Here is a 14,278-nt window from a genome sequence, read left to right on the forward strand (position 1 = left end):
GTTTTATGAATTTGAATGCATCTTCAAGTTATTATATATATTTCTCTGTTTTTATTTTGTATGAAATTTTAATTTTTCAAAATTCAAACTATGTGAAATTTGATCAAATTTTAAAAATATATTTTGTTATTATGTTGACATGAAAAAAATTGTGTATTATTTTTTGTATAATTTTTAAATATTTAAATTTTTAAATATATTGTTTCATCGTAGTTTGTGGAATTATACTCTGTATGTTGTTGTTGTTTTGGGCAATTTGCAGGATTGCCCTTCGCTGGGGTGGTCTTTAATTTTTACCCCTCAAAATGGTGATCTTTAAATTTTGCCGCTTGAGGGCGTAATTTATATAGCAGAGCATATCTTAGATGCAGAATTTACGCCGATGCAAATTCTCCTTTATGTGTGCCCCAAATTTCCTTGCCGCAGTAATGCGCACTTGTGATTTTATTTTTTTTTCGCCAAAAATTTTGACTTTTTTTTTTTTTTTTTTTTTTTTTTTTTTAATCTGAGGTTTGAACCCACGACCTCGGGATGTTAAGCGAGGGGTAGAAATTTAAAGACCCACCATTTGAAGACCAAAAATTAAAGACTACCCCAAATGAATAATCCTCAAGGCAAAAAAAAAAAAAAGTATTGTTTCATCATAGTGAGGCTAAAGCATTTCTATTATTAGAGAGAGAGTATGCTTTGAGTTACCAAATAATTGGTTTGCTACTGTCGTTTTACTACTTACGGCACTGCCTTAGAGCCTGTTAGGATAGGCTTATGGGTACTGTTATGTGCCCCGGCCCGTTGCTATTACCTAAAAAAAAATGGGGGGGGGGGGGGGGGGGGGGGGGGGGGGGGGGGGGGTTCCTTCCGCAGATTATGCGGGTCCGAATAAGGAACCCCGTTAACTTATTTTTTTCTAGGCTTATAAGTTATGTTTTTTTTTTTATCTCTATGCGTAAAATGTGTAATTCCTTAACCAATTATGTTCTCGACCCTTATTTTAAGACATTTTTTTTTTAATTTATGTGAGCGGGGGTTCGAACTCGAACCTCATTACCCAAACACTGCGAAGGGCAAAAATTAAAACAAATTATAAAGAACCTTATAAGCCAATCCAAACGGGCTCTTAGTGCCTTTATAGTACTATCAATAGTTAATTAGGAGGAAATTATCTCTCGTGACGAAAGAAAATAATTATTTGTGATTTATTTATTAATTTTCTATGTAATATTTTATCGATTTTACGTGAAAATAATCATATATAAGTAGAAAAGCAATGTGCATCCATTTGGCACCAAAAACAAGGGAAGAAAATAATTTGAACATCTAAAAGAAACACAAAATTCCTTCGTCAACATTTCTACCTCATCATGCTTGATAAAGTAGTTATTTCTGTTTTTGTTCTGAAGCAGTTATGAGTAATAATAAGGAAACTATGATACCATGCATAGCTATTTAGGCACGGATTGGCAAATGAAGAGGAAACGAGTTTAGCTTATTGTGATTGAAATAATGATACATAACATAAGAGAATTCACCCCGTACATATACTCATTAGAAAATAGATTTCTTGATTGCTGTCAAGCTTATCGATTGATTCCAGGCAAATCCGGCGACTTATATATGAAGAAGGCGGAGCAAAGGAGGCCGAGGGCTTGTTATAAGGAAGGCAAGCAACGACCGACGAAGGGCGGAAAACGTGCGAAATGCGTTTTTAAGTCACAAGTCAATTGAGAAAGAACAATCTCCCTCAGTATAATACTATTACTGATCCGCCCTATATCAATCAGAATCGAGAACTGCGGAGAGATCACGACATACAACATTATTCGCTTAGATTTATTACTGCAGATATTTGTTGAAGCCAATAAAGTATAACTAGACATTCGCTTAGATCTAGTATCCACAGTCATCCGTAATATAAGAATCCTTGTGTATCCGCTTTCACAACCCAAGCATCGATGTGACGGAATTAACTAACTTCGTTGTTTTCTTTTTGGTTCATAAAATTGATATTTATGTAGGAATATCTGAAATTGTGATACAGTTGAAGTAGGCACCCACAATAATGAAGGGCATGTGGGTTTCAAAATGCGGATTTTAGTGCACAAACTGAGTGTGGACGACAAACAAAAATGTGATTGCCTTTCCATGAAATCACAAAATTAAAGTATACCCTCTATTTTATTTTATTAAGCACTTATTTAAAAATATTTTATTTTATTAAGCACTTATTATTTAAATAATATGTTCTTAATATGTCATGTAGAATGTCATAATTTAAGAGTTACTAAATATTATCATTTTTTACTCAGATAAAAAAGAAAAATAAAATACATAAATTAAAGCGAAGAAGTGCTAGTACGTATTATCATTTCTATCTACGTAAACGACATAGTAGGTGGCTTTAACCATTTTTAAAAAAAAGTTCTGATTCCTGTTATGTTCACAAGGTGAATAGTCTAATCTCTAATCAGCTTGTATTTTTACCATTTATTTATTTTCCCTTTTTCTTTCCACGTGCAATATGAAATATAATCTAGCCAAACTTTTCCAAAGAAAAAGCTATTTTTTCCTGGTCTTGCGACTGCATTCTCTGTTCGAATTTATACTCCATCCGTTTCAATTTATGTGAACTCATTTGATCGAAGCATTTACATTTAAGAAAAGAAAGTGACTTCAAATTTGCCTTTAATATTTCGCGCACATTGTAAAATCATTTCACAAAGCTAATTTATTTTCAAATTAGAAAAGAGTGCCATTCATTTTGATAACGGACAGTTAAAATAAGTCACATAAATCAACCTGAGTGAGCATTACAAATAAGATCATGAGAAGGTTTAATAATAATTTAATGAATATAATTTATTGAGTAAAAAATTTAGAAGCATAGTTATAGAAATGGATACGTGATTTTCTAAAAAGCTCAATTAATTAGTGTCAGAACAATAAATCATATACGTCAAAATGTCTTCACTATACAAAGCAGTGACAGGATTAGTATTTCAATTTTAGAAATTCTGAATTTTACATTGATGACTATGTATATTTAATTATTTTGTATGTTTATATTTCTTAAATAAAACTTGAGCTTGAGCCTTAGTGTCGTTTATATTTCTTAAATAAACTTGTATAAATTTATTCTGGGATAAATTTATACCTTGTACCAAACAAAGTATAAAATGTATTCCATGGTATAAGCTGGGATATCCCAGCATATCCCACTTATCCTGGTATAAAATAGTCCCAAGATATGGGATAAATTAGTCCCGAGATTATAATCCCGAAATAATTTTGGTCATGCACCAAACGATCACTTAGAGTCTTTCGAGAGCAACCTCCCTATCTTAATGAGATAAGGATAAAATCTGCATATACTTTCTTTCTCAAACTGCATCCGTAAGATTACGCTAAATATATTGTTGTATTTCTTAAATAAAAACAAAGGTAAAATTGAAATAGGAGCCTAAAAGAGATAGTACTTGCCTAAATAGTCCATGTGAGGGTAGACTTTCAGCCCACAGAAAACGAGGTGTCGGATAAATACAGAGAAGAGATATTGGGTACAGTTTAATCGGCGATGTGTCAACATAATGGGACCGACACTTTCCGTGTATTTACTGAAACTGCCACCTAGTTTACTAAAAATAAACACACTCATTGTCCTTGCTCTAATCTCTGCTCCCATTATTTATTTCCTTTTGACTGTTCATTTGACTTGGACATTGTCCGGCCTCCACACACACACACACACACACACACACACACACACACACACACACACACACACACACACACACACACACACACACACACACACACACACTAACTCAATATCAAAATTGTACTTATTCTACTTTACTTTTTTTCATTTTACAACAATAACCTAAAAGATTTTCTGCGCAAGTAACGTATAATAAAACAGTTTTGAGTAAGTAAAAAAAAAAAAAAAAGATATACAGCAAATAGTAGGACAGCATACCATAACGTTCAGAGCAAAAATAATGTGATAAGCCAAGCATAAAAAACAATAGGTAACAAAAGAAATTAAAGGACAAGAAACTACGAAAATAACTCAGTGCTACCGATAAGCAAGGAGCAACAGGTAAAAAAGCAAAATAACGCTTAATTACCGTTTTCTTTTCATTTAATAATCATTGTGTATCTGAATTAGTTTATATATACCTTTATGAATTTTATGATGTATGCTATCTTTCATTAATATAATTATCGAGTAATTCTATCTATTAAAATTTAAACAAATAAAACAGAATTTTTATAAACTAGCTGGCTAAGATAAAAAGATTCCAATTAAATTGAAACAACACATTTTACTTTGTTGGCCCCTACTCTAAAACCGACAACCGAGTGTGGATTTGTCCTTATGGTCCACTTTCCACCGTCCTTATCCATTCTTCACGGTGGCCGTTGCTCTAATGACATTCCTGTTGTATTACTCGTCAAATCCATGCCCTAAACATATCAACTAGGACTAGTAATTAATTCATGCAAATCCTTTCTTACATTATTAAATTCCCTCAATTCTTCATGTGCGTGTTTGCATGGTCGACCGTTTACACCATAAACTAAATCGAACATTACTGTTATGAATATTGGATAGATTAAATTGAATGGCTTCTCTTTTTATTATTTTTTAAAAATTTACGTATTGTGAAGGGAACGTATAGTATGTTCGATCAGGTATTTTTTTCCGTATACGCTCCTAATTTTTCTTCGCTTAGATAGAATAATAGAGCAAGTATTCATTATTACCTATTGAGAGAATAATACATATGAGACTTCTTAATTGGCTATTTATAAATAATTTAAAGCTATGGACGGTAATCAAACATAGACTGGGATTTTGACAGTGAATTTCTAATTTTACAGTGATACGATATAGATAAAATAGAGATAAAGACAAGGAGTGTAGATTTCTCTGTTTTTTAGGGACAAAATGTGCCCCTTTATTTCTGATTTCTTAATTTTAAATCAACCAGTTGTTTTTAAGTAGGATTTGAACCTACAATCAACGGATAAACAATGGATCCCTCTACAATTGAACTATCAAGGAAGAATAGGAGATTCACTTTTAGAGAGTTCAATATTCAGTTGTCAATCCATGACAAATGTTATTATCCAGCATATTATAACAACGTTCATAACCACTCGACGAAAAACTAATTTGATTAATAATTTGCTTCTACTAATTCAAAATTCACGTTTAATTAATTTAATCAGAGAAATCTGACGTAAAACGAGGGGGTAACATTGTGTTTATCGTAAAATATTGAAAGGTGGAAACTTCGGCGAAAATACACTAAACGACAAATTATTGAACCACGAACTGATTAGTCCGAGTTCCTCCGACAGGTGTCTCACAATGAACTAGATGATGCCACGTGTACCATTGGATTTATCGCACGAGCTTAGTAGATCAGTCGTATCCTTGGGAAAGAAGCAGCTGATACACTAGACCTTAATGCATTAACCATGGTTAACATTTCTAACTCTATGCATTGGTTAATCAGTCTTGTCGACAAAATGATAAAAATGGTCCTTTAAGTTTGATAGTGGGTTTAAAATAGTCCCTTAAGGGGTCGTTTATATAAGATATTAGTGATATCCCTAAAGACTAATCACAGATTAATTTTTGCACTATATTTGATAGAAGACCCTATAACAAATAAAGTATAAAGTGCATCCCAAACTTAAGATGGGATATCCCATCTTATCGCATTAATCCTGAAATAATTTTATCCCATCTCGTAGATGGGATAAATTAGTCCCAGAATTATAATCGTGGAATAATTTTATCTACGTACCAAATGATCCCTAAATGTACACTTAACAGTTTGGTCCTTTAAGGTTGTCAAAATTTAAATCTTTTAATTTATGTCAAATATCTAGCAAATTCTATTTGTTAAATTTGATGAGAACTATAATTTTTTTTAAAACTAAAATTACCAAAAAAGTTCCTTCAAATACTAATGGAGCACAAGATACTACACTAGATGATACAAATATATATAATAAAATAGCATAAAAAACACATCAAAAAGTTGCAACAGACTGTAAGCCCCCATTTGGTCATAAGAATTATTCATTTTATTCCGGAATTTTTTTCACTTTTTTCCGAAACCAGAGTTTGGCCATGAGAATTCCGAATACAACTTGAAGTTGTATTTCGGAATACCAAAAACTCCAAAAATTTATTTTTTAAAAAATTTAACTTTTTTCACTTTTTTACAACTACATTTCACCAAAACTATAATTTCAAAATTATGGCCAAATACAACTCTAACTCCAACTCCAACTCCAAAATTTCAAAAAAAGTGAATTTTTTTTGGTATCTATGGACAAATGGGGCCTAAATATAAATTAAAAATTATTAAAATTATAAAATTTATATCTCTAAATGTGAGTTTCCGTTATTTTTATTCATAATTTCCGTCAAATCTAACGAATAGAGTTCGATAAAAAATTGATGAAGAATAAAAATATTAAATTTTGACAAATTTTTAAAAGCAAAACTGTTAAGTACATACCCTTTTGTCCATAGATACCAAAAAAAAAATTCACTTTTTTCTGGAATTTTGGAGTTATGTTATGTTTGGCCATAGTTTTTGAAATTGTAGTTGTAAAAAAATAAAAAAAGTGATTTTTTTTGAGTTTTTGATATTAAGAAATATAACTTCAAGTTATATTTAAAATTCTTATGGCCAAATGATAATTCGGAAAAAAGTGATTTTTTTTTTTTTAAATAAAGTGAATAATTCTTATGGACAAACGGGGCTTAAAGAATTATTTTGAACTACCCTCAAACATAAAGCGTAAGGGACCATTTTTGTCATTTCCTCAAGTCTCGCCGCTAAGAAAATGAAATGTTGAAAATGGTTTCACTTTACATGTCTCTATGATGACAGCTTTCAAAAATATTCTCTTCATTTTCACTCTCTCTGTGTTCTAAAAAGCAAAGCGCCGCCATGTGTGAATATTAAGCAGCTCTTGTTTCCATTTTTCTCTTCTTCAAGAAAAAAAGTTTCCTTCTTCCGGGAACACAACAATTCCCCAAAGAAATAGCAAATATTTCTAGCTTTGGGAGTTGTAAAATTAAATTTTCTTGTATTCATTTATGGTGTGGAGCAGTTTCAAAATCAAGTTTTTGACTGCCCATTTTTTCAACTAAGCAAAAAGGCACAGTGTGTTAACGACTTGACTTTGAGCTGAAAACACATGTGAAGTTCAAGTTATCTTAGCTAAATATGGCAGAGATGGAAATATCCTCATCAATGACAGTAGCTGGTGCTTCATTACAAGAAACAATTACACAACAAAAATTTCCAGTAAAGAGGAAAAGAAATCTTCCTGGCAATCCTGGTAAAGTAATCATACAATTTCACTAAGCTGCCGTTTGGCCATAGATTTTGTACGCTTTTTCAAGTTTGGTAAAAAATTTCTTCCACTCAAGAGACTTCAAATTTTTTCATGTAAAATGCATGTCCAAATACATCTTCAAGTTCTAAAAATTATTTTTCAAATTTCACAAAATCTATGGCCAAAAGCTATCTAACTTTTTTGGATTTCTGCTACTTTTTTTTACCCTTAAAAATGGAGGGTTTGATTGTAGATCCAGAAGCAGAAGTAATAGCTCTATCACCAAAAGCTCTAATGGCAACAAACAGATTCGTGTGTGAGATTTGTAACAAAGGTTTTCAAAGAGACCAAAATTTACAGCTACATCGAAGGGGACACAACTTGCCATGGAAACTCCGACAACGTACGAGTAATGAAGTGAAAAAACGTGTTTACGTTTGTCCGGAAGCCACGTGTGTTCATCATGATCCTTCTAGAGCTTTAGGTGATCTTACAGGAATTAAGAAGCATTTTTGTAGAAAACATGGTGAGAAAAAGTTTAAGTGTGAACGTTGCACCAAAAAGTATGCTGTGCAGTCGGATTGGAAAGCACATATGAAGACTTGTGGTACTAGAGAGTATCGTTGTGATTGTGGAACTTTATTTTCCAGGTACTAAATTTAGCTTTCTTTTTTCTCTTTGTAAGTGTAAATATTCAAAAATTTGCTCGAGTATTTCAAGTGAAATAATGGTCTAAAAGATTTAGTCAATTCAAGTTCAATTTCTACTTTTGTAGACGACTTAATTAATACGTATCGAGGTATTGTAACTGACAGAATGATCTTGTTGCTCTTTTTTCTCCTTGTAAGTGAAAATATTTTAAACCTTTGTAGATGGCATGGTAAGTGACAGAGGGATCTTGGTGCACTTTTTTCTCCTCCTAAGTGTAACTATTCAAAAATTTGCTCGACAAATATTTCAAGTGAAATAATGGTCTAAAAGATTTAGTCAAGTTCAATTTCAACCTTTGCAGATGACTTAAGTACACGGAATGAAGTATTGTAAGTTATAGACTGATTTTGCAGCCATGATCCACCGAGATTCATAAAGTAAAAAGTTCAATTTCAACCAAAGTTGTTGGAACGCCGACTAATATTTTTCTATTTGATGGTGAAGGAGGGATAGTTTCATAACGCATAGAGCATTTTGTGATGCATTGGCTCAAGAAAGTGCAAGATCTCAACCGTTGGTTACAAATACTGAAGGAGATTTGAAGGTTGATGAAGCTGTTACAAAAGTGGCGTCGTCTTCTTCTAGTCCACCACCACAACCTTTAACTCCATCAACTGGAGTTCTTTCTCCAGTTCTATCAATTCAAAGTTCAGGTAAAAAAAAAAATAGAGTAAAACACGAAAAATAAAGGCTAACTCTACGTGTTCTTATTAGTATTGCACATGCATAATGTGCAATTTGTCAACGTCGTAGAAGCCAACAAGTATGTCTATGAAAACGCTTCTCTCGTTTGGATGAAAACTTGGATTCTTTGAATTGTTAGTTCTTGAGGGGTTTGTTTCTTCATGTGATGTTGATTTTTTTGGGTTCTGATTTGTCCATTAGTGTCCTTGTTTTCTTCTGCATCTTCGTCGTCTTGTGTGATTTTCACCATTAGTTTATTTAGTCATTTAATATAGTTTTGACCACGGGGGAAGGGAGGAATAATAAAATGGTGTAATTAATTAAAAATATAATGCTAGTACGTGCTCAAGTATCGAAAACTTAAAGGATTAAAAAAGATGGGACACTGAGTGAGGGAAAGAGATTTCATGATTGCTTCTGCTTTTTAATGCGAAAGGTCTCTGTTTAAAGTGGGAGTCATATTGGATTGGGGATTCCGAACTTACAAAAGTTTATTCCATTTTTTAAAAAGATTGCATCTTTTTCTTGATTGAATGAATAAAACTCTTTTTTCTTTTCTCTTTTGTTCTTTTCTGGTTGACAGAATTGCCTCCAGACAATCAAAATCAAGGCGGAGTACAATTACAACAAGCACAAGGTACAACAACACGCGTTTCTACCGTTACCACATCCACCACAATGTCCACTACTACTGCTGGTACTGGTCCTAGTAGTAGCAAGGTGTTTGCTAGTGTATTTCCATCGTCGTCGACTTCAGCTGAGCAAGCCCACTCGTCTTACTCGGATATTTTACGTGTTATTGAGACCGAGCAAATGACGACTGTAGAACCAATGTCGCTCTCATTGTCGTCTTCGTTTTACTTGTCCAATAATGGGCCAGCTTTATTCCAAGAACACACAGGCCACGGCCTGCATTACGGCTCAACAACAACACAACCTGCATTATCTGCAACTGCATTGCTTCAAAAAGCCGCCCAAATGGGCTCTACAACCTCGAACAACTCGTTTCTTCGTGGCCTCGGATTGGCTATGTCATCAACTACCTCTGCACCGGATGACATTTCACTCGCCCGAAGGACTAATTCTCTCGGACGCGTGAAGCTAGAGAGCAATATCGTAGAGGTACCAACCGGGCTTGGGGTGCAAGTTCCTACTAATGGTCCTTCAGGATTGACGGACTTGATGATGGGTCCGTCGATATCTCATCAGTCTATGATGTTCGGAAGCAGGCCTCCAACACTTGATTTTCTTGGTTTAGGAAATGGTGCAAGTGGAACTCCATCGAACGGGTTTTCAGCTTTTTTAAGCTCAATGGAAGGTGGATTTGGTGTTGTTGCAGAGCCTTGGGATGACCCTTCTGATAGAAAACCTGCTATGCTCTAGGCTGGAATTTGGTTGCATTAATGCAAAATGAAATCTTGAGTTGGATAGAGTTTTTTGTTTGATATTATATTATACATATCCAATAGTTGATAGGCATAGATAAGTTATGCTCATAATCTTGATGTTACACCCTTTTGGTCTCAGCCAAACTTCATTTGATTTTAGTTTATTTTGGATTCATATTAGGACATAGAAGTTAGGGGACAAATGATAGATGCACTAGTAGCTATTAGCTAGGTTTCTACTCGTTTTGTAGTAATTATGTGAGAGAATAATTAAGTCCAGAATGTGGATGTTTCTCACTTGGGGAAATTCTTTAGTTCTCCACCTACCTTCTTTGCCCATTCTTTTTGTCTTTTGAACATCATATTATTGTCTCCATGAGTATGTTGCACTGCGTATGTGTGAGGTAAGCAAAGTCTAGTGTGATTTGATGATGTGAACACTCTTTCAAGGACAAATTGGATGCAAATTATCTTTAGGTCCTTATCCTAATTAGTTATTTAAGAAAATTAACTTTATACTATCACTTGTTGCAACTCATACTTAGAGAATCTATTTATCTTTACCACTCAAGCGTTTCACTTCAAACATTTTTTCGAATTACCAATATTATCATAACAACAATACTAATTTAAGAAAATTAAACTTTATACTATCACTTGTTGCAACTAATACTTAGAGAATCTATTTATCTTTACCACTCAAGCGTTTCACTTCAAACATTTTTTCGTATTACCAATATTATCATAACAACAATTATTACGTCCCAATCTCAAACGAGTTGGGATCGGTTATTTAATTCTTAACTCTTTACTCAAGCGTATTTCATATCCTCATCAAGGAGAATAAAATAAAAGTGAACAATAAGTCATATATATATATACCTACTTTTAGTTAGTAAATACCACATATATAAATTTTTTCTTCCATTGTGCCATGTCTCTAGTTAAGTTTGCATTGCGATTAAGATTTGTAGGTTTTTTGAGACAACTTCGTTTCACGTAATCTTAGGTTTATTTCGTCCCTCTTTTATCATCTTCACTTACCAAAATTTCACACCTAATATTATTAGTACTTAATTATTTTTAACATTTTTTTACTCATCAACCAAATATGAGAATATTTTTCAATTAGTCTTCAACTCTTAAAAAACTCCATCACATGCTTCCAACAAGGTACAACCAGCTGCTTGAGACAGCTAAGGGGGAGTAGACTAGAGAATCAGAAAATGGGAGTGTGTGGAACAGGGAACAGGCAACAGGCAACGGACAGTGCCATTTATATTGAATGAAAGTACACTGACACTTCTAAACAGAGAGCGATCATGCCGGTCAGTAGGGGCTGCCCCAGTCAAATCTTCAACTTAAATGTATTTAAAGCTTTGTAGGCGTAGTTGACTGTTGGGCCACATCGGAAAATCAAAGAAATTAAAGAAGAAAAATGGTTTATATTTCAATATGTATGTCTTATTTTGTTTAATATTTAAAAAGAATATCTCTTTTGTAATTTAATAACTTTTTAATTTCAACATCCCATATTGCATGTTAAAGATCACAAATTAAAAGGATTTTGATGCATTAACATGAAGTATTAGTTCAAGATCATAAGATTAAAAAATCTTTCTTTATATATTAAAATTTATTTCAACTGTCAAGTTAATCTAAGACAAATAAATTGACGAAGGAAGGAGTGGTCAGTCATATTTATTTCGAACAGGATGCGTCCTTCTCTGGTCCTTACCAGTTACCCTTTGCATCATATCGCTCCTTGCATTACTTCAAAAGCAGTGGTCTTGTTTTACTTCACCTGATAGTGGTGAAACTCATGTTAAAATAAATTAGATCTACCTATTCACTTTTACACCACAATTAATGAACGAAAAACTCATAACGCTAAAGTAATAATCAAACTTTTTCGTCATGTCATCACTCAAAGGATAGAGCTATCGTTGTTCAAGAGAAGGCAATAGATAATTTGACACTCTTTCTTTTTATGGAAAAAATTATATTGTATATATGTATACATGCACTAATATTATATATTGGATCTTATTCTTCGCAAGCCCACGTTCTATTCTAATCTTGTTCTTTTTTTTTTAATAATTTGTGTTGACTTAGTTTCAATTATTAGTAATTTAGTTACTACTTTTTAGTTACTACTTTTTTAGCTTTTTTATTTGAGTAAGTATACTATCATTTTAGGTATATGAATTAAGTGATACTTCTTCTCTCTTAAAAAAAAAACATAAACCTAGTTCTTGGGTTCCCCTTTGAAATCAAAATATTTGAACCTTGATATTGCCAAGTTCATCTCCAATGCATTTTGGAAAAATGTCTCCAAAATTGTTGTATGAATTGAATTTGTCTCTCTTTCTTGTTTCTTTTAAACTTACTTGTTTTTTGTCCAACCGGACCCTATAATTCCAAAATCAGGTGTTTAACTGATATTTCGAAAAGGACTTAAGAAGGACAATATGCATTTCAATATAATAAATGTGACATTGAATCATTGAATGATCAACCTCAAGGCTTGACTTTGAGTTTTAGGTTCATAAAGTACTTTTTATCCATTGTGGATTCATTTATTGATGATGAAGAATGACAAATTAGGAGTCCTTAACATTAAACCAGCTAATCCACAATTTCATTACTATTTCAAAAGTTTTCTCGCATTTAATAGTCAACATACTAAAAGTTTTTGCGCTTCGACTTTCCGTGATATATATATTTTTTTTACAAAAAAGAATAATAGATTTAATGGGAAAAAATACAAAAAATAATAATAAAAAAGTTTGATGTGTAGAAAAGTAAAATACAAAAAGACAAAGGCATTAATCCGTAAATTTATTTTTCCCCCATAAAGGTTGAGTAATATAAATTTTATTGAATCCTCGCAGGACCACTTTTAATTACACTTCGATGTTGTTGTTATTGTTCTACCAAGGATAATGTTACAAAACTCATGTTAAAAATAAAAGAACGCGCTAATAAGCATAAAATTGTAGATTTACTAAGCTAAGTAATAAGAACAAACGTTACATTTCATGTCATCACTCAAAGGATAGAGCTATCGTTGTTATGAGAGCAATAGATAATTTGACACTCTTTCTTTTTATACAAAAATTATAGTATATATGTAAATGCACCATATTATATATTGGACATTACTTTTTTGTGTTTTTATTTCTTTACACTTTGGAAATTCGTAAGAAAAGATTTGAAACAAAAACTTCACCTCGAACAATTTGGAGTAAATAACTAAAAGGAAAATAAAGTATATTTGAAAATCCTACTCTCAATAATGATTAAGACAATAAAAGTTGATATTGTGTTTTCACATGCATTTTGGAAAAAATGTTAAAATTTTTGTGAATTGAATTTTCTTTTTACTTGAAAAACTCATTTTCAAAAACTTATAAAAAGTTAATTTCCAACCGGACCCTATAATTCCAAAATCAGGTGTTTAACTGATATTTCGAAACCATCGAATTATGCCTTTCTTTATAATAAACTGGATTGCTAGGTGAGCATGACATTGAATGATGCACTCTCTTGACTGTAACTTCTTGCAGTGACATCGATTGTGCAGTGATATTGATGATGAAGAATGACAAATTAGGAGTCCTTAACATTCCAGCTAATCCACAATTTCATTACTATTTCAAAAGTTTTCTCGCATTTAATACACACGTACTTCCTCCAATTACGTGAATAATATTCTCTTACAAAAAAAGAATAATAGATTTAATGGGAAAAAATACAAAAAAAATAATAATAATAAAAAAATTGAAGTAGAAAAGTAAAATAAAAGACAAAGGCATTAATCCGTAAATTTATTTTCTAATTGGAGAGCCACGTGAACATACCCTCCCGTATTATAAACCGGCGTTGTTGTTATTAATAAAGGTATTAAATGTTAAATAGTTATGCATAAAAGTAAAAGGAACGCGCTAATAAGCATAAAAATTGTAGATTTACTAAGTAAGAAATAAGAACAAAATACATTTCTTGTTGAGCTCGAATTTCTCTATGAGAGCATTGGCTTCATACAAAAATAAGGAAAATCAAAATCCCACAAAAATTACAACCTAAACAGCTCAAAGTGAAAAACCTAAGAGAAGTAACAAAAA

General features: G+C 32.3%; 1 protein-coding gene across 1 annotated transcript; it reads left to right on the plus strand.

Moving 5' to 3' along the window:
* The first annotated feature begins 6,879 nt into the window (after positions 1-6,879).
* On the plus strand, positions 6,880-10,458 carry LOC132033256 (zinc finger protein GAI-ASSOCIATED FACTOR 1-like). Its single transcript, XM_059423175.1, has 4 exons — positions 6,880-7,371; positions 7,622-8,018; positions 8,524-8,732; positions 9,347-10,458. Exons 1-4 carry the CDS (start codon positions 7,257-7,259, stop codon positions 10,144-10,146), a joined length of 1,521 nt encoding a protein of 506 aa, XP_059279158.1. The 5' UTR covers positions 6,880-7,256; the 3' UTR covers positions 10,147-10,458.
* Positions 10,459-14,278: the final 3,820 nt, after the last annotated feature.

Source organism: Lycium ferocissimum, chromosome 10 (assembly GCF_029784015.1).
Source record: "Lycium ferocissimum isolate CSIRO_LF1 chromosome 10, AGI_CSIRO_Lferr_CH_V1, whole genome shotgun sequence".
Taxonomy (NCBI): domain Eukaryota; kingdom Viridiplantae; phylum Streptophyta; class Magnoliopsida; order Solanales; family Solanaceae; genus Lycium; species Lycium ferocissimum.